This window comes from Heptranchias perlo, chromosome 7, assembly GCF_035084215.1.
Source record: "Heptranchias perlo isolate sHepPer1 chromosome 7, sHepPer1.hap1, whole genome shotgun sequence".
Classification (NCBI taxonomy): Eukaryota; Metazoa; Chordata; class Chondrichthyes; order Hexanchiformes; family Hexanchidae; genus Heptranchias; species Heptranchias perlo.
In genome coordinates, this window is record NC_090331.1 from 95884312 (window position 1) to 95902995 (window position 18684).

At 58.2% G+C, this 18684-nt stretch overlaps 1 protein-coding gene across 1 annotated transcript in view; it reads right to left on the reverse strand.

The window, feature by feature from the left end:
* Positions 1 to 18684, reverse strand: part of LOC137324067 (dentin sialophosphoprotein-like) — a 71192-nt gene that overhangs the window by 5992 nt on the left and 46516 nt on the right. The window contains exons 7-11 of the mRNA XM_067988235.1: positions 16254 to 16424; positions 13442 to 13534; positions 7169 to 7261; positions 5320 to 5412; positions 4011 to 4137 (exon numbers count right to left, since the gene is read on the reverse strand). Of these exons, the coding sequence (XP_067844336.1) occupies positions 4011 to 4137; positions 5320 to 5412; positions 7169 to 7261; positions 13442 to 13534; positions 16254 to 16424 (577 nt within the window). The remainder of the gene's footprint in view (positions 1 to 4010; positions 4138 to 5319; positions 5413 to 7168; positions 7262 to 13441; positions 13535 to 16253; positions 16425 to 18684) is intronic.

The window sequence follows — 18684 nt, forward strand, 5'->3', positions numbered from 1 at the left end:
TATACACACAGTGCGTCCCAGCACCAGAGCTGGCAACATGGCGGCTACAAGCTACTGGCCAGCCTCGGCGGTGTGACCCACGGCCCACGGGTAACGGGGCAGTGCCCATCCCACTGTCCGCTCTCCTTCACCTGCTTCTTCACCAGGGCCCCGGCTGCAGCTCTCCCTCCCCATCTGCGACACACCCTCCCCCCCAACCTGAAAAATGCCTCGTCGACACTATTCATTACCTGATTGCCCTCACAGACTCTGTTCCTATTATTGAAGTTTAACGGTACAGTGAAATGTTGAACAAAATGTGACTTTGTGTGTTCAGCAGGGTCCCGGGAGGACTGGGGCAGGGGGGGTGGGGGGAGGTGCACTTTCGCCGCTACGATCCAGGTCCAAATTCAGACCCGAGTGCTGAACAGAAAAGTCTCTCGTGTCTGACTGTCGGTCGGAATGAGCCTTCAGCACATACTGGCACTGTAATGGCATTTATTAACAACTTCAGAGAGGTCACAGGGCATCGGAGGGAGTGAAATGTCACAGGGGTGCAGGAGGGGGCACTCTTCAAAGACTGGGACAGTGTAAAGGGAGCTTTACTCTGTATCGAACCCGTGCTGTACCTGCCCTGGGAGTGTTTGATGGGACAGTGTAGAGGGAGCTTTACTCTGTATCTAACCCGTGCTGTACCTGCCCTGGGAGTGTTTGATGGGACAGTGTAGAGTGAGCTTTACTCTGTATCGAACCCGTGCTGTACCTGCCCTGGGAGTGTTTGATGGGACAGTGTAGAGGGAGCTTTACTCTGTATCGAACCCGTGCTGTACCTGCCCTGGGAGTGTTTGATGGGACAGTGTAGAGGGAGCTTTACTCTGTATCGAACCCGTGCTGTACCTGCCCTGGGAGTGTTTGATGGGACAGTGTAGAGGGAGCTTTACTCTGTATCGAACCCGTGCTGTACCTGCCCTGGGAGTGTTTGATGGGACAGTGTAGAGGGAGCTTTACTCTGTATCTAACCCGTGCTGTACCTGCCCTGGGAGTGTTTGATGGGACAGTGTAGAGGGAGCTTTACTCTGTATCGAACCCGTGCTGTATCTGCCCTGGGAGTGTTTGATGGGACAGTGTAGAGGGAGCTTTACTCTGTATCTAACCCGTGCTGTACCTGCCCTGGAAGTGTTTGATGGGACAGTGTAGAGGGAGCTTTACTCTGTATCTAACCCGTGCTGTACCTGCCCTGGGAGTGTTTGATGGGACAGTGTAGAGGGAGCTTTACTCTGTATCTAACCCGTGCTGTACCTGCCCTGGGAGTGTTTGATGGGACTGTGTAGAGGGAGCTTTACTCTGTATCGAACCCGTGCTGTACCTGCCCTGGGAGTGTTTGATGGGACAGTGCAGAGGGAGCTTTACTCTGTATCTAACCCGTGCTGTACCTGTCCTGGGAGTGTTTGATGGGACAGTGTAGAGGGAGCTTTACTCTGTATCTAACCCGTGCTGTACCTGCCCTGGGAGTGTTTGATGGGACAGTGTAGAGGGAGCTTCACTCTGTATCTAACCCGTGCTGTACCTGCCCTGGGAGTGTTTGACGGGACAGTGTAGAGGGAGCTTTACTCTGTATCTAACCCGTGCTGTACCTGCCCTGGGAGTGTTTGATGGGACAGTGCAGAGGGAGCTTTACTCTGTATCTAACCCGTGCTGTACCTGCCCTGGGAGTGTTTGATGGGACAGTGTAGAGGGAGCTTTACTCTGTATCGAACCCGTGCTGTACCTGCCCTGGGAGTGTTTGATGGGACAGTGTAGAGGGAGCTTTACTCTGTATCGAACCCGTGCTGTACCTGCCCTGGGAGTGTTTGATGGGACAGTGTAGAGTGAGCTTTATTCTGTATCTAACCCGTGCTGTACCTGCCCTGGGAGTGTTTGATGGGACAGTGTAGAGGGAGCTTTACTCTGTATCTAACCCGTGCTGTACCTGCCCTGGGAGTGTTTGATGGGACAGTGTAGAGGGAGCTTTACTCTGTATCTAACCCGTGCTGTACCTGTCCTGGGAGTGTTTGATGGGACAGTGTAGAGGGAGCTTCACTCTGTATCTAACCCGTGCTGTACCTGCCCTGGGAGTGTTTGACGGGACAGTGTAGAGGGAGCTTTACTCTGTATCTAACCCGTGCTGTACCTGCCCTGGGAGTGTTTGATGGGACAGTGCAGAGGGAGCTTTACTCTGTATCTAACCCGTGCTGTACCTGCCCTGGGAGTGTTTGACGGGACAGTGTAGAGGGAGCTTCACTCTGTATCTAACCCGTGCTGTACCTGCCCTGGGAGTGTTTGACGGGACAGTGTAGAGGGAGCTTTACTCTGTATCTAACCCGTGCTGTACCTGCCCTGGGAGTGTTTGATGGGACAGTATAGAGGGAGCTTTACTCTGTATCTAACCCGTGCTGTACCTGCCCTGGGAGTGTTTGATGGGACAGTATAGAGGGAGCTTTACTCTGTATCTAACCTGTGCTGTACCTGCCCTGGGAGTGTTTGATGGGACAGTGTAGAGGGAGCTTTACTCTGTATCTAACCCGTGCTGTACCTGCCCTGGGAGTGTTTGATGGGACAGTGTAGAGGGAGCTTTACTCTGTATCTAACCCGTGCTGTACCTGTCCTGGGAGTGTTTGATGGGACAGTGTAGAGGGAGCTTTACTCTGTATCTAACCCGTGCTGTACCTGCCCTGGGAGTGTTTGATGGGACAGTGTAGAGGGAGCTTTACTCTGTATCTAACCCGTGCTGTACCTGTCCTGGGAGTGTTTGATGGGACAGTGTAGAGGGAGCTTTACTCTGTATCTAACCCGTGCTGTACCTGCCCTGGGAGTGTTTGATGGGACAGTGTAGAGGGAGCTTCACTCTGTATCTAACCCGTGCTGTACCTGCCCTGGGAGTGTTTGACGGGACAGTGTAGAGGGAGCTTTACTCTGTATCTAAACCGTGCTGTACCTGCCCTGGGAGTGTTTGATGGGACAGTGCAGAGTGAGCTTTACTCTGTATCTAACCCGTGCTGTACCTGCCCTGGGAGTGTTTGATGGGACAGTGTAGAGGGAGCTTTACTCTGTATCTAACCCGTGCTGTACCTGCCCTGGGAGTGTTTGATGGGACAGTGTAGAGGGAGCTTTACTCTGTATCGAACCCGTGCTGTACCTGCCCTGGGAGTGTTTGATGGGACAGTGTAGAGGGAGCTTTACTCTGTATCTAACCCGTGCTGTACCTGCCCTGGGAGTGTAGAGGATAGAACATGACATTGCAGGACAGAGCAGAGAGTGAGGGGGTTGGGGCAAGGGGTGGGAAGGTCGGGGCAGGGAGTGGGGGGGGGTCGGGACACGGAGTCGGGGGGTCGGGGCACGGAGTGGTGGACGGAGCAGGGACTGCAGGGATGGGGCTCATATTCTGACCTTTCCTTTGTCATTGCTTCACTGTGATTGAACTCGAGTCACTGACGAATGCTCCACTTCGGAAACTCATGGGGAACGATTTATTTTAAAAATCAGACCTATGGTGTCCAGTTTACGTTTTAGAAATTTCTGGACATCCTAATCAAAATCCAGACTGTCTGGAGCTCACCGAGGGGAGGGAACCCCATCTGAAACAGTGTCTCCAGACGCAGCCTTCCATTGAACCTCTTCCCTCTGCACCCCGAAGACCAAAACTCCCATAAAAGGACTAAACTGTGTGACAATGAATCAGATCCCCCGGGCACACGGGTGAGGTGCATCACTGAATCAGTTCCCCAAAACACAGCACTGCGGTGCATCACTATCAGTTCCTCAATACACAGGTTCGCCTGTGGGTTTTATGGATCCAGAAAGGATTAAGATGTGAATTTGTGAGACCCCCGACAGTGTGATGATCTGGTCTCACACCCATTTGCCCCTTGACCCAGGCCTGGCCCCTCGCCCTCTCACCCCTTTCTTATTCCTTTGTCCAGAGGCCATTTCAGATGAACGAGAGCAGAGGGTTGATGCGGAGATTAGGGACGCACTGAGCAAACTCCACTCACCTAGGGGTCCATCGTCAGAGCTCTGTTGCTGGGCTGCAGCCTGAGGCTCAGTCTGAGCAGCCTCCGTGTGTGCACTGCCTTCCTTCCCGATATCCTCAGCTTCTCCGTCCGTCATCAACCCGTAGGCCTGGGATAGAGAATGAGCCACGGTTACAGGGTGGAACAGGCCCCAACCCAGCCAGGCTCCCACACGCAGGGAATGGAGGGCTGCTCAGCTCACCTGCTCGTTCAGCGGCCAGGTCATGGGCCCCTCCAAGTGGTCGCTGCAGCCTCTCGGGCAGTAGCTCCCAGGCTCAGTCCCCAGTCTGTACTGAGTTAGCTGCCCTCAGCTGGGGGGAACTGGAGTTGCCTGACAGTCCGCCTCAGCTCCGCCAGGGTTGACTGTCCAGTGAGAAGTGCCCTTGGTGGCATGGGGTGGGGAGAGGACCATGCCTGCAGTGACGCTCCTCCCTACACCCCCATGGTCAGTTGTCCCCATTTAAGTGGAGGGTCTGAACCCAGACACGATCCGTCAATGGGTGCAGAATGTAACCTGGCCGAATCAGAGCAGCCTGAACGCATGGTGCGGGATGTGTCCGAGGAAGGACAGCCCCTGGGGGAATAGGCTGGGACCGATGGGTGAGAAGGGCGGTCCCCCGGGCGGGCGGCGGTCCCCCGGGCGCAGTCACTCTATGAACCTGCCATTCCGCCTTGTTCTGACACACCTCAGATCACATTGCTCTGGGTAATTCATTATGCTGAGCATTGCTGGTGGGAATAAATTTCCCCACACAAATGAACACGGGGTATTAAGTCACCGAGCCACTTCCAACACATCCCTCCAGTCCCCACCCTCCCTGACCCTCTGGTGGGGCACGTTTCCACAGGTGATGGTCTCCCCCCAGTACCTCGCCCGAGTGATCCACTCTTCATGCACTGAGTGCTATTAGGCTGCTCGACCACAGGAGGCATCACAGCCGAGCCTGACTCCGACCTCAGCAGTGCTTTTGCTCACTGCAGACTTCCTAGCACTGGATAGCGACTGGGGGGGTCAGAGCCCGGGCTGATTTACCCCACCCCCCAATACCTGGCCCAGAGGCACTGAGGCCAACAGTAACGCACCCAGGCGGCTGATTGGCCAACTGAGCAGTGACTGCCTCACTCTTGCACGTCAAACGATCGTTAATATCCTGCATCCCTCCTCCCCTCCCCCGGGGTGAAGAGCAGTCCCTCACCCCCCACACAAACTCCCAACGCATCACCATTCACCCGTGCAGGCCGAGTGCCTCAGGCCCCTGGTCGGGGAGGGTGCCCAGTCTCCAGTCCGTACCTTCAGTCTCTCCTTCAGCACCACAACCTCATCTCTGAGCTCATCCCGATCAATCCTGATGGCATCAAAGTATTCCTTCTGTCTTTCTAAGGCCTAAAGAGTCAGCGACGGGAGGCAGACGTGCGAGAGAGAGAGAGAGAGAGGAAAAATACATGTAAAAAAGGCAGAGAGGAGCAGAATCTGTGGAAACAGATTACAAAGAGGAGGGATACACGCAAGATTCAAAGGTTGGTGAAATAAAGGAAACACTCCGACAACAGCAGACTCGGCCCTGCATGATGATTGGAATAAATGGTTCTCACACACTCTATTGTCTCAAACACATGCCTCAACACCTCAGTGGAGGGGTGGGGGAGGGGGCGACACGCCCCACAGGGGGGGGACACGCCCCACGGGGGAGAGAGGGGGCGACACGCCCCACAGGGGGGGGACACGCCCCACGGGGGAGAGAGGGGGCGACATGCCCCACGGGGGAGAGAGGGGGCGACATGCCCAAGGAGGAGGGGGGGGTGTGACATGCCCCACGGGAGGTGGGACATGCCCCACGGGGGAGAGAGGGGGGCGACACGCCCCACGGGGGGGGGGGGGGGGGGGGGGTGACACGCCCAAGGAGGAGGGGGGGGGGGGTGACACGCCCCACGGGGGGGGGGGGGGGGGGGGTGACACGCCCAAGGAGGAGGGGCTAGAGCTCTTTGATGCTTTTTTCAATTTTGCTTCTTTCCGGCAGTCTCCCTTTAAACTCGGCCTTGCGGTTTTCCCACTTGCTCCCATTCCCCTTTCTATCCGGGAGTTCGCTTTGTAACTTGTGTTAAAGCTGACCCGGTGCCTCTCGCACACGTGCGACAGCTCCCAGCGGCCCCTGTACAGAGCGGGTATCCCCGCGCCGCCTCGCGGCAGGTCGACGGCCATTACAAGCCCCGCTGAGTCACTGTGTGGAGCTGAGGCTCGAAGGAGCAGTGTTGGTGCTGGAACCCACCCTCTCCCAGCCCCTGCCCCTTCACAGAGCGCCGCTGGTCCCCACTGGGGCCTGTTCCACAGCCAGGAGGGAGGACGCCCGATCGCTGTGCTCCCTCTCTCCACTGCTCTTGGCACCCAAGAAGATGGTGGTTCTGGACGCAACCTGGAGCGTGCCTCTCTCGTACCAATACCGTGGCTCAGTGACTAGCACTCTCAACTCTGAGTCAGAAAGTCGTGGGCTCGAGCCCCACTCCAGAGGCTTGAGCACATAATCCAGGCTGACACTCCCAGTGCAGCACTGAGAGAGTGCTTCACTGTCAGGGTTGCCGTCTTTCAGATATGACTTTAAACCGAGGCCCCGTCTGCCCTCACAGCTGGACGCAAAAGATCCCAGGGCACGATTTCAAAAAAAGATCAGGGCGTTCTCCCCGGTGTCCTGGCCAATATTTATCCCGCAAACAATATCACTGAAACGGATTGTCTCGTCATTATCCCATTGCTGTTTATGGGATCTTGCTGTGCGCAAATTGGCTGCCGCGTTTCCCACATTACAACAGTGACTACACTTCAAAAAAGGTACTTCATTGGCTGTAAAGCGCTTTGGGACATCCTGAGGTCGTGAAAGGTGCTATATAAATGCAAGTTTGCTCTTCTTTGATCAGGCTGTGAGGACAAAACCCTCTCCTGCGGAATCCAACAGGACTTCACTCCTCGGGGAAAAGTCAGAACAAATCCCCCAAATCCCTTCTCCCTGTATTGAGACAAAGTGTGAGCAATCCCGCTCCCCTCTCGCCGTGTCCTTCAATCACCACCAGCTCTCTCCCTGACACGGCGATCGTTAGTGTTCCCGGCTCAGCGAGCTGCGGTGCCAGGACCCCCAGGCTGCCCCTACCCCGATTTTCTTGTCCTTCCACTCCACCGTCTCCTGGAGGTCGGAGATCTCACGGGCAAAGGACTGCTGCTTCTGCTTCAGCTCCTTGATCTCCTGAGGGCAACGTCCCGAGGCGAGGAGGGCGGAGGAGGAAAAGGAGAGAGCGAGAGAGAGAGAGAAAGAGATAGTGAAAGGAAACGAGAGAACGGGGCGAAGACGGGAAAGAGCAGCGTAACAAATGGCAGACCAGAGAAGCAGCTACTCACATGCATTTATATTAAAATACTGCCTCGGGTCAGTTAACACATCCCCAGATAATGATAGTTGACGCAAACACTGTCTGATGCAGCAATACTGTCAGAACTGCACCTTCTGAACATCATTTAGTGGAGACAGTGCTACACAGACCAGGAGGTGCTGGGTTCCAGCCCTGCTCGGTGCTGACCAACCTCACCTCAGGCTGGCAGACAAGTTGGGGACTTACAATTGGCCCGGGCACCCCTGGAAGACGGAGGCTGATATCGGCCAGGCATCCAGTGCCTCCTGCTGGCCAGTCTATATCAGGCCGGGTCTGGGCTGTGATGCGCTCTGCAGTCAAATAGTCTGTTGGCGCTCACACCTGAAGAATGGTCCGTTGTGCAAGGAACAGGCAGAACCGAACCCAGCCTCAACCAAGCGCCTCACCCCAGGCCGAAGGGGGGAACAGGGGCCGTGCCTCCCTTCAATAACTCTGAATAAATAATGGGATAAAATGTGTGTTGAGTGTGACCCTCGACTGTCCACCTGGAATGTACTTCACAAAGCTTCCACTCTGCTGGATACCCCCTCAATAAACCGTAACTAACCGACCCACAATCCTGCTAACTAACTGACTCCCAACTCTTCCAACTAACCATAACTAAATGGTCCACAACCTTTCTAACTAAATATTAATAATTAGATTGAAAAGACAGTTTAACTGACCTGAGAGGAACCTGAACCTTGGGTTATCTCCAGGTTCAGGGCCTCCGGTGAGACGGAAAGCCATGGGATGTGAGGAGCGTGGTGAGTCAGAGCGTGAGATGGTGGAGCGTGGTGAGTCAGACCGTGAGATGGTGGAGCGTGGTGAGTCAGAGCGTGAGATGGTGGAGCGTGGTGAGTCAGAGCGTGAGATGGTGGAGCGTGGTGAGTCAGAGCGTGAGATGGTGGAGCGTGGTGAATCAGAGCGTGAGATGGTGGAGCATGGTGAATCAGACCGTGAGATGGTGGAGCGTGGTGAATCAGAGCGTGAGATGGTGGAGCGTGGTGAGTCAGAGCGTCAGATGGTGGAGCGTGGTGAGTCAGAGCGTCAGATGGTGGAGCGTGGTGAGTCAGAGCGTGAGATGGTGGAGCGTGGTGAGTCAGAGCGTGAGATGGTGGAGCGTGGTGAATCAGACCGTGAGATGGTGGAGCGTGGTGAATCAGAGCGTGAGATGGTGGAGCGTGGTGAATCAGACTGTGAGATGGTGGAGCGTGGTGAGTCAGACCGTGAGATGGTGGAGCGTGGTGAGTCAGAGCGTGAGATGGTGGAGCGTGGTGAATCAGACCGTGAGATGGTGGAGCGTGGTGAATCAGAGCGTGAGATGGTGGAGCGTGGTGAATCAGACTGTGAGATGGTGGAGCGTGGTGAGTCAGACCGTGAGATGGTGGAGCGTGGTGAGTCAGAGCGTGAGATGGTGGAGCGTGGAGAGTCAGACCGTGAGATGGTGGAGCGTGGTGAATCAGAGCGTGAGATGGTGGAGCGTGGTGAATCAGAGCGTGAGATGGTGGAGCGTGGTGAGTCAGAGCGTGAGATGGTGGAGCGTGGTGAGTCAGACCGTGAGATGGTGGAGCGTGGTGAGTCAGACCGTGAGATGGTGGAGCGTGGTGAGTCAGACCGTGAGATGGTGGAGCGTGGTGAGTCAGACCCTGAGATGGTGGAGCGTGGTGAGTCAGACCGTGAGATGGTGGAGCGTGGTGAATCAGACCCTGAGATGGTGGAGCGTGGTGAGTCAGACCGTGAGATGGTGGAGCGTGGTGAGTCAGACCGTGAGATGGTGGAGCGTGGTGAGTCAGACCGTGAGATGGTGGAGCGTGGTGAGTCAGAGCGTGAGATGGTGGAGCGTGGTGAGTCAGAGCATGAGATGGTGGAGCGTGGTGAGTCAGACCGTGAGATGGTGGAGCGTGGTGAGTCAGAGCATGAGATGGTGGAGCGTGGTGAGTCAGACCGTGAGATGGTGGAGCGTGGTGAGTCAGAGCGTGAGATGGCGGAGCGTGGTGAGTCAGAGCGTGAGATGGTGGAGCGTGGTGAGTCAGAGCGTGAGATGGCGGAGCGTGGTGAGTCAGAGCGTGAGATGGTGGAGCGTGGTGAGTCAGACCGTGAGATGGTGGAGCGTGGTGAGTCAGAAACTGAGATGGTGGAGCGTGGTGAGTCAGACCCTGAGATGGTGGAGCGTGGTGAGTCAGAGCGTGAGATGGTGGAGCGTGGTGAGTCAGACCCTGAGATGGTGGAGCGTGGTGAGTCAGAGCATGAGATGGTGGAGCGTGGTGAGTCAGACCGTGAGATGGTGGAGCGTGGTGAGTCAGACCGTGAGATGGTGGAGCGTGGTGAGTCAGACCGTGAGATGGTGGAGCGTGGTGAGTCAGACCGTGAGATGGTGGAGCGTGGTGAGTCAGAGCGTGAGATGGTGGAGCGTGGTGAGTCAGAGCGTGAGATGGTGGAGCGTGGTGAGTCAGACCGTGAGATGGTGGAGCGTGGTGAGTCAGACTGTGAGATGGTGGAGCGTGGTGAATCAGAGCGTGAGATGGTGGAGCGTGGTGAGTCAGACCGTGAGATGGTGGAGCGTGGTGAGTCAGACCGTGAGATGGTGGAGCGTGGTGAGTCAGAGCGTGAGATGGTGGAGCGTGGTGAGTCAGACCGTGAGATGGTGGAGCGTGGTGAGTCAGAGCGTGAGATGGTGGAGCGTGGTGAGTCAGACCGTGAGATGGTGGAGCGTGGTGAGTCAGACCGTGAGATGGTGGAGCGTGGTGAGTCAGAGCGTGAGATGGTGGAGCGTGGTGAGTCAGACCGTGAGATGGTGGAGCGTGGTGAGTCAGACCGTGAGATGGTGGAGCGTGGTGAGTCAGACCGTGAGATGGTGGAGCGTGGTGAGTCAGACCGTGAGATGGTGGAGCGAGGTGAGTCAGAGCGTGAGATGGTGGAGCGTGGTGAGTCAGACTGTGAGATGGTGGAGCGTGGTGAGTCAGAGCGTGAGATGGTGGAGCGTGGTGAGTCAGACCGTGAGATGGTGGAGCGTGGTGAGTCAGAGCGTGAGATGGTGGAGCGAGGTGAGTCAGAGCGTGAGATGGTGGAGCGTGGTGAGTCAGACTGTGAGATGGTGGAGCGTGGTGAGTCAGAGCGTGAGATGGTGGAGCGTGGTGAGTCAGAGCGTGAGATGGTGGAGCGTGGTGAGTCAGAGCGTGAGATGGTGGAGCGTGGTGAGTCAGACCGTGAGATGGTGGAGCGTGGTGAGTCAGACCGTGAGATGGTGGAGCGTGGTGAGTCAGACCGTGAGATGGTGGAGCGTGGTGAATCAGACCGTGAGATGGTGGAGCGTGGTGAGTCAGACCGTGAGATGGTGGAGCGTGGTGAGTCAGACCGTGAGATGGTGGAGCGTGGTGAGTCAGACCCTGAGATGGTGGAGCGTGGTGAGTCAGACCGTGAGATGGTGGAGCGTGGTGAGTCAGACTGTGAGATGGTGGAGCGTGGTGAGTCAGAGCGTGAGATGGTGGAGCGTGGTGAGTCAGACCGTGAGATGGTGGAGCGTGGTGAGTCAGACCGTGAGATGGTGGAGCGTGGTGAGTCAGAGCGTGAGATGGTGGAGCGTGGTGAATCAGACCGTGAGATGGTGGAGCGTGGTGAGTCAGACCGTGAGATGGTGGAGCGTGGTGAGTCAGAGCGTGAGATGGTGGAGCGTGGTGAGTCAGACCGTGAGATGGTGGAGCGTGGTGAGTCAGAGCGTGGGATGGTGGAGCGTGGTGAGTCAGACCGTGAGATGGTGGAGCGTGGTGAGTCAGACCCTGAGATGGTGGAGCGTGGTGAGTCAGACCGTGAGATGGTGGAGCGTGGTGAGTCAGACCCTGAGATGGTGGAGCGTGGTGAGTCAGACCGTGAGATGGTGGAGCGTGGTGAGTCAGAGCGTGGGATGGTGGAGCGTGGTGAGTCAGACCGTGAGATGGCGGAGCGTGGTGAGTCAGACCCTGAGATGGTGGAGCGTGGTGAGTCAGACCGTGAGATGGTGGAGCGTGGTGAGTCAGACCGTGAGATGGTGGAGCGTGGTGAGTCAGAGCGTGGGATGGTGGAGCGTGGTGAGTCAGACCGTGAGATGGTGGAGCGTGGTGAGTCAGAGCGTGAGATGGTGGAGCGTGGTGAGTCAGACCGTGAGATGGTGGAGCGTGGTGAGTCAGACCCTGAGATGGTGGAGCGTGGTGAGTCAGAGCGTGAGATGGTGGAGCGTGGTGAGTCAGAGCGTGAGATGGTGGAGCGTGGTGAGTCAGAGCGTGAGATGTTGGAGCGTGGTGAGTCAGAGCGTGAGATGGTGGAGCGTGGTGAGTCAGAGCGTGAGATGGTGGAGCGTGGTGAGTCAGACCGTGAGATGGTGGAGCGTGGTGAGTCAGATCATGAGATGGTGGAGCGTGGTGAGTCAGACCGTGAGATGGTGGAGCGTGGTGAATCAGACCGTGAGATGGTGGAGCGTGGTGAGTCAGACCCTGAGATGGTGGAGCGTGGTGAGTCAGACTGTGAGATGGTGGAGCGTGGTGAATCAGAGCGTGAGATGGTGGAGCGTGGTGAGTCAGACCGTGAGATGGTGGAGCGTGGTGAGTCAGACCGTGAGATGGTGGAGAGTGGTGAGTCAGACTGTGAGATGGTGGAGCGTGGTGAGTCAGACCGTGAGATGGTGGAGCGTGGTGAGTCAGACCGTGAGATGGTGGAGCGTGGTGAATCAGAGCGTGAGATGGTGGAGCGTGGTGAGTCAGAGCGTGAGATGGTGGAGCGTGGTGAGTCAGAGCGTGAGATGGTGGAGCGTGGTGAGTCAGATCATGAGATGGTGGAGCGTGGTGAGTCAGACCGTGAGATGGTGGAGCGTGGTGAATCAGACCGTGAGATGGTGGAGCGTGGTGAGTCAGACCGTGAGATGGTGGAGCGTGGTGAGTCAGAGCGTGAGATGGTGGAGCGTGGTGAGTCAGACCATGAGATGGTGGAGCGTGGTGAGTCAGACCGTGAGATGGTGGAGCGTGGTGAGTCAGAGCGTGAGATGGTGGAGCGTGGTGAGTCAGACCGTGAGATGGTGGAGCGTGGTGAGTCAGACCGTGAGATGGTGGAGCGTGGTGAGTCAGAGCATGAGATGGTGGAGCGTGGCGAGTCAGACCGTGAGATGGTGGAGCGTGGTGAGTCAGAGCATGAGATGGTGGAGCGTGGTGAGTCAGACCGTGAGATGGTGGAGCGTGGTGAGTCAGACCGTGAGATGGTGGAGCGTGGTGAGTCAGAGCGTGAGATGGTGGAGCGTGGTGAGTCAGAGCGTGAGATGGTGGAGCGTGGTGAGTCAGAGCGTGAGATGGTGGAGCGTGGTGAGTCAGAGCGTGAGATGGTGGAGCGTGGTGAGTCAGACCGTGAGATGGTGGAGCGTGGTGAGTCAGACCGTGAGATGGTGGAGCGTGGTGAGTCAGACCGTGAGATGGTGGAGCGTGGTGAGTCAGACCGTGAGATGGTGGAGCGTGGTGAGTCAGACCTGAGATGGTGGAGCGTGGTGAGTCAGAGCGTGAGATGGTGGAGCGTGGTGAGTCAGACCGTGAGATGGTGGAGCGTGGTGAGTCAGAGCGTGAGATGGTGGAGCGTGGTGAGTCAGACCGTGAGATGGTGGAGCGTGGTGAGTCAGACCGTGAGATGGTGGAGCGTGGTGAGTCAGAGCGTGAGATGGTGAGCGTGGTGAGTCAGACCGTGAGATGGTGGAGCGTGGTGAGTCAGACCGTGAGATGGTGGAGCGTGGTGAGTCAGACCGTGAGATGGTGGAGCGTGGTGAGTCAGACCGTGAGATGGTGGAGCGTGGTGAGTCAGACCCTGAGATGGTGGAGCGTGGTGAGTCAGACCGTGAGATGGTGGAGCGTGGTGAGTCAGACCGTGAGATGGCGGAGCGTGGTGAGTCAGAGCGTGAGATGGTGGAGCGTGGTGAGTCAGAGCGTGAGATGGTGTGCCGACTCAGAGTATCGATTGGCCCGACAGGGGAAGAGCCGATCTATTGCCAAATGATGTTGACTTACCGTTAACATCTCTTCCCTCTCTTTAAGGGTCTCCTTCATCGCTTCGAACTGATGCTGCAGGTTACTGTAGGCGTGTTTCTGTCTGTCCAATTCCTAGCAAGTGGAGAAAGTCGAGAATTTCAGCACCAATACGCAGGTGGACATCGAACGCTGCACATTCACCGTGCCGGAGTTAATGAGAGACTCTGTCCACGGCCCGAACCCAACCATCATCCCAGTCAGGGCACTCCAAGCATCCAGCATCACAGTGATGGGAGGGGGGTCTGTGTCTGTGATTCCCCCCCACGGTGATGGGAGGGGGGTCTGTGTCTGTGATTCCCCCACACAGTGATGGGAGGGGGGTCTGTGTCTGTGATTCCCCCCCACGGTGATGGGAGGGGGGGTCTGTTTCTGTGATTCCCCCACACGGTGATGGGAGGGGGGTCTGTGTCTGTGATTCCCCCACACGGTGATGGGAGGAGGGTCTGTTTCTGTGATTCCCCCACACGGTGATGGGAGGGGGGTCTGTGTCTGTGATTCCCCACACTGTGATGGGAGGGGGGTCTGTGTCTGTGATTCCCCCACACTGTGATGGGAGGGGGGTCTGTGTCTGTGATTCCCCCACACGGTGATGGGACGGGGGTCTGTGTCTGTGATTCCCCCACACAGTGATGGGAGGGGGGTCTGTGTCTGTGATTCCCCCACACGGTGATGGGAGAGGGGGGTCTGTGTCTGTGATTCCCCCACACGGTGATGGGAGGGGGGGTCTCTGTCTGTGATTCCCCCACACGGTGATGGGACGGGGGTCTATGTCTGCGATTCCCCCCACACGGTGATGGGACGGGGGTCTGTGTCTGTGATTCCCCCACACGGTGATGGGAGGGGGGTCTGTGTCTGTGATTCCCCCACACAGTGATGGAGGGGGTCTGTGTCTGTGATTCCCCCACACGGTGATGGGAGGGGGGTCTGTGTCTGTGATTCCCCCACACGGTGATGGGAGTGGGGTCTGTGTCTGTGATTCCCCCACACGGTGATGGGACGGGGGTCTATGTCTGCGATTCCCCCCACACGGTGATGGGACGGGGGTCTGTGTCTGTGATTCCCCCACACAGTGATGGGAGGGGGGTCTGTGTCTGTGATTCCCCCACACAGTGATGGGAGGGGGGTCTGTGTCTGTGATTTCCCCCACACAGTGATGGGAGGGGGTCTGTGTCTGTGATTCCCCCACACGGTGATGGGAGGGGGGTCTGTGTCTGTGATTCCCCCACACGGTGATGGGAGGAGGGTCTGTGTCTGTGATTCCCCCACACGGTGATGGGAGGGGGGTCTGTGTCTGTGATTCCCCCCACACGGTGATGGGAGGAGGGTCTGTGTCTGTGATTCCCCCACACGGTGATGGGAGGGGGGTCTGTGTCTGTGATTCCCCCACACAGTGATGGGACGGGGGTCTATGTCTGCGATTCCCCCCACACGGTGATGGGACGGGGGGTCTGTGTCTGTGATTCCCTCACACGGTGATGGGAGGGGGGTCTGTGTCTGTGATTCCCCCACACGGTGATGGGAGGGGGGTCTGTGTCTGTGATTCCCCACACAGTGATGGGAGGGGGGTCTGTGTCTGTGATTCCCCCACACGGTGATGGGAGGGGGGTCTGTGTCTGTGATTCCCCCACACGGTGATGGGAGGGGGGTCTGTGTCTGTGATTCCCCCACACGGTGATGGGAGGGGGGTCTGTGTCTGTGATTCCCCCACACGGTGATGGGACGGGGGTCTGTGTCTGTGATTCCCCCACACGTTGATGGGAGGGGGGTCTGTGTCTGTGATTCCCCCCACACGGTGATGGGACGGGGGGGGTCTGTGTCTGTGATTCCCCACACGGTGATGGGAGGGGGGTCTGTGTCTGTGATTCCCCCACATGGTGATGGAGGGGGGGGTCTGTGTCTGTGATTCCCCCACACAGTGATGGGAGGGGGGTCTGTGTCTGTGATTCCCCCACACGGTGATGGGAGGGGGGTCTGTGTCCGTGATTCCCCCACACGGTGATGGGAGGGGGGTCTGTGTCTGTGATTCCCCCCACACGGTGATGGGACGGGGGTCTGTGTCTGTGATTCCCCCACATGGTGATGGGAGGGGGGGGTCTGTGTCTGTGATTCCCCCACACGGTGATGGAGGGGGGGGGTCTGTGTCTGTGATCCCCACACAGTGATGGGAGGGGGGTCTGTGTCTGTGATCCCCACACGGTGATGGGAGGAGGGTCTGTGTCTGTGATTCCCCCACACGGTGATGGGAGGGGGGTCTGTGTCTGTGATTCCCCCACACGGTGATGGGAGGGGGGTCTGTGTCTCTGATTCCCCCACACAGTGATGGGAGGGGGGTCTGTGTCTGCGATTCCCCCCACACGGTGATGGGACGGGGGTCTGTGTCTGTGATTCCCCCACACAGTGATGGGAGGGGGTCTGTGTCTGTGATTCCCCCCACACGGTGATGGGAGGGGGGTCTGTGTCTGTGATTCCCCCACACGGTGATGGGAGGGGGGTCTGTGTCTGTGATTCCCCCACACAGTGATGGGAGGGGGGTCTGTGTCTGTGATTCCCCCACACGGTGATGGGAGGGGGGTCTGTGTCTGTGATTCCCCCACACAGTGATGGGAGGGGGGTCTGTGTCTGTGATTCCCCCCACACGGTGATGGGAGGGGGGTCTGTGTCTGTGATTCCCCCACACGGTGATGGGAGGGGGGTCTGTGTCAATTGGAGCCAATGACAGGGCCCTGTCACTCTATGGGAGGTACAACCTGCTGCTGTTTGTCCGTCCCTCACGCGTGTCCCGCCTGCTCACCTTGGTCTTTTCCTCGTGCCCCCTGTGCGTCTCTGCTAACTGTTCCTCGAGCTCCAGCAGCCCTTCCCTCAGCGTCTCCACCTGGTACATGAGGTTGGTCTTTTCATTGTCCAGCTGTGCGTTTGACACCATGGCCTTCTTGTACTTCTCGTCCACCTCGGCCAACGAGTCCTGGGATAGTGAGAAAAACAACCGTCAGCAGAGCAGAGGCAGCCGCCATCCCAGCTCCAAACCTGGACGGGGTTGAGATGGACAACGGAGAAGAAAGGTCGATCCCACTGGGGCCTGGCTGGAAACTGCCCGAATTCATTTCATAGCCAGAGGAGACCTTCACCCCATCATTCAGGAATTGAGCCTGTGCCCCACAAGTGAGAGGCCGGAGTCCGACCCAGTGCCCCAGATCGCAGTGCTGTTACATGACGTGTTGAAAGGAGATTGGTGGATTACCCCCCGACCCCGCGATTGGTGGATTACCCTGACCCCGCGATTGGTGGATTACCCTGACCCCGCGATTGGTGGATTACCCTGAACCCGCGATTGGTGGATTCCCCGGACCCCACGATTGGTGGATTCCCCCGACCCCTCCATTGGTGGATTCCCCCCGACCCCTCCATTGGTGGATTCCTCCACCGACCCCTCCATTGGTGGATTCCCCCCGACCCCTCCACTGGTGGATTCCCCCCCGACCCCTCCACTGGTGGATTCCTCCACCGACCCCTCCACTGGTGGATTCCCCCCGACCCCTCCATTGGTGGATTCCTCCACCGACCCCTCCATTGGTGGATTCCTCCACCGACCCCTCCATTGGTGGATTCCCCCCCGACCCCTCCACTGGTGGATTCCTCCACCGACCCCTCCATTGGCGGATTCCCCCCGACCCCTCCACTGGTGGATTCCCCCCCGACCCCTCCATTGGTGGATTCCCCCCGACCCCTCCACTGGTGGATTCCTCCACCGACCCCTCCATTGGCGGATTCCCCCCGACCCTCCACTGGTGGATTCCTCCACCGACCCCTCCATTGGCGGATTCCTCCACCGACCCCTCCACTGGTGGATTCCCCCCCGACCCCTCCATTGGTGGATTCCTCCACCGACCCCTCCACTGGTGGATTCCCCCCCGACCCCTCCATTGGTGGATTCCTCCACCGACCCCTCCATTGGTGGATTCCTCCACCGACCCCTCCACTGGTGGATTCCTCCACCGACCCCTCCACTGGTGGATTCCTCCCGACCCTCCATTGGCGGATTCCCCCCGACCCCTCCATTGGCGGATTCCTCCACCGACCCCTCCATTGGTGGATTCCTCCACCGACCCCCTCCACTGGTGGATTCCCCCCCGACCCCTCCATTGGTGGATTCCCCGGACCCCACGATTGGTGGATTCCTCCACCGACCCCTCCATTGGCGGATTCCCCCGACCCCTCCACTGGTGGATTCCTCCACCGACCCCTCCATTGGTGGATTCCTCCACCGACCCCTCCATTGGCGGATTCCCCCCCGACCCCTCCATTGGTGGATTCCTCCACCGACCCCTCCACTGGTGGATTCCTCCACCGACTCCTCCATTGGTGGATTCCTCCACCGACCCCTCCATTGGTGGATTCCTCCACCGACCCCTCCATTGGCGGATTCCCCCCGACCCCTCCACTGGTGGATTCCCCCCGACCCCTCCATTGGTGGATTCCCCCCGACCCCTCCATTGGTGGATTCCTCCACCGACCCCTCCATTGGTGGATTCCCCCGACCCCTCCATTGGTGGATTCCTCCACCGACCCCTCCATTGGTGGATTCCCCCCGACCCCTCCATTGGTGGATTCCTCCACCGACCCCTCCACTGGTGGATTCCTCCACCGACCCCTCCATTGGTGGATTCCTCCACCGACCCCTCCACTGGTGGATTCCTCCACGACCCCTCCACTGGTGGATTCCTCCACCGACCCCTCCACTGGTGGATTCCTCCACCGACCCCTCCACTGGTGGATTCCTCCACCGACCCCTCCACTGGTGGATTCCTCCACCGACCCCTCCATTGGTGGATTCCCCCCGACCCCTCCATTGGTGGATTCCTCCACCGACCCCTCCATTGGTGGATACCCCCGACCCCTCCACTGGTGGATTCCTCCACCGACCCCTCCACTGGTGGATTCCTCCACCGACCCCTCCATTGGTGGATTCCTCCACCGACCCCTCCATTGGTGGATTCCCCCCCGACCCCTCCATTGGTGGATTCCCCCCGACCCCACGATTGGTGGATTCCTCCACCGACCCCTCCATTGGTGGATTCCCCCCGACCCCTCCATTGGTGGATTCCTCCACCGACCCCTCCATTGGTGGATTCCCCCCGACCCCTCCACTGGTGGATTCCTCCACCGACCCCTCCACTGGTGGATTCCTCCACCGACCCCTCCATTGGTGGATTCCCCCCGACCCA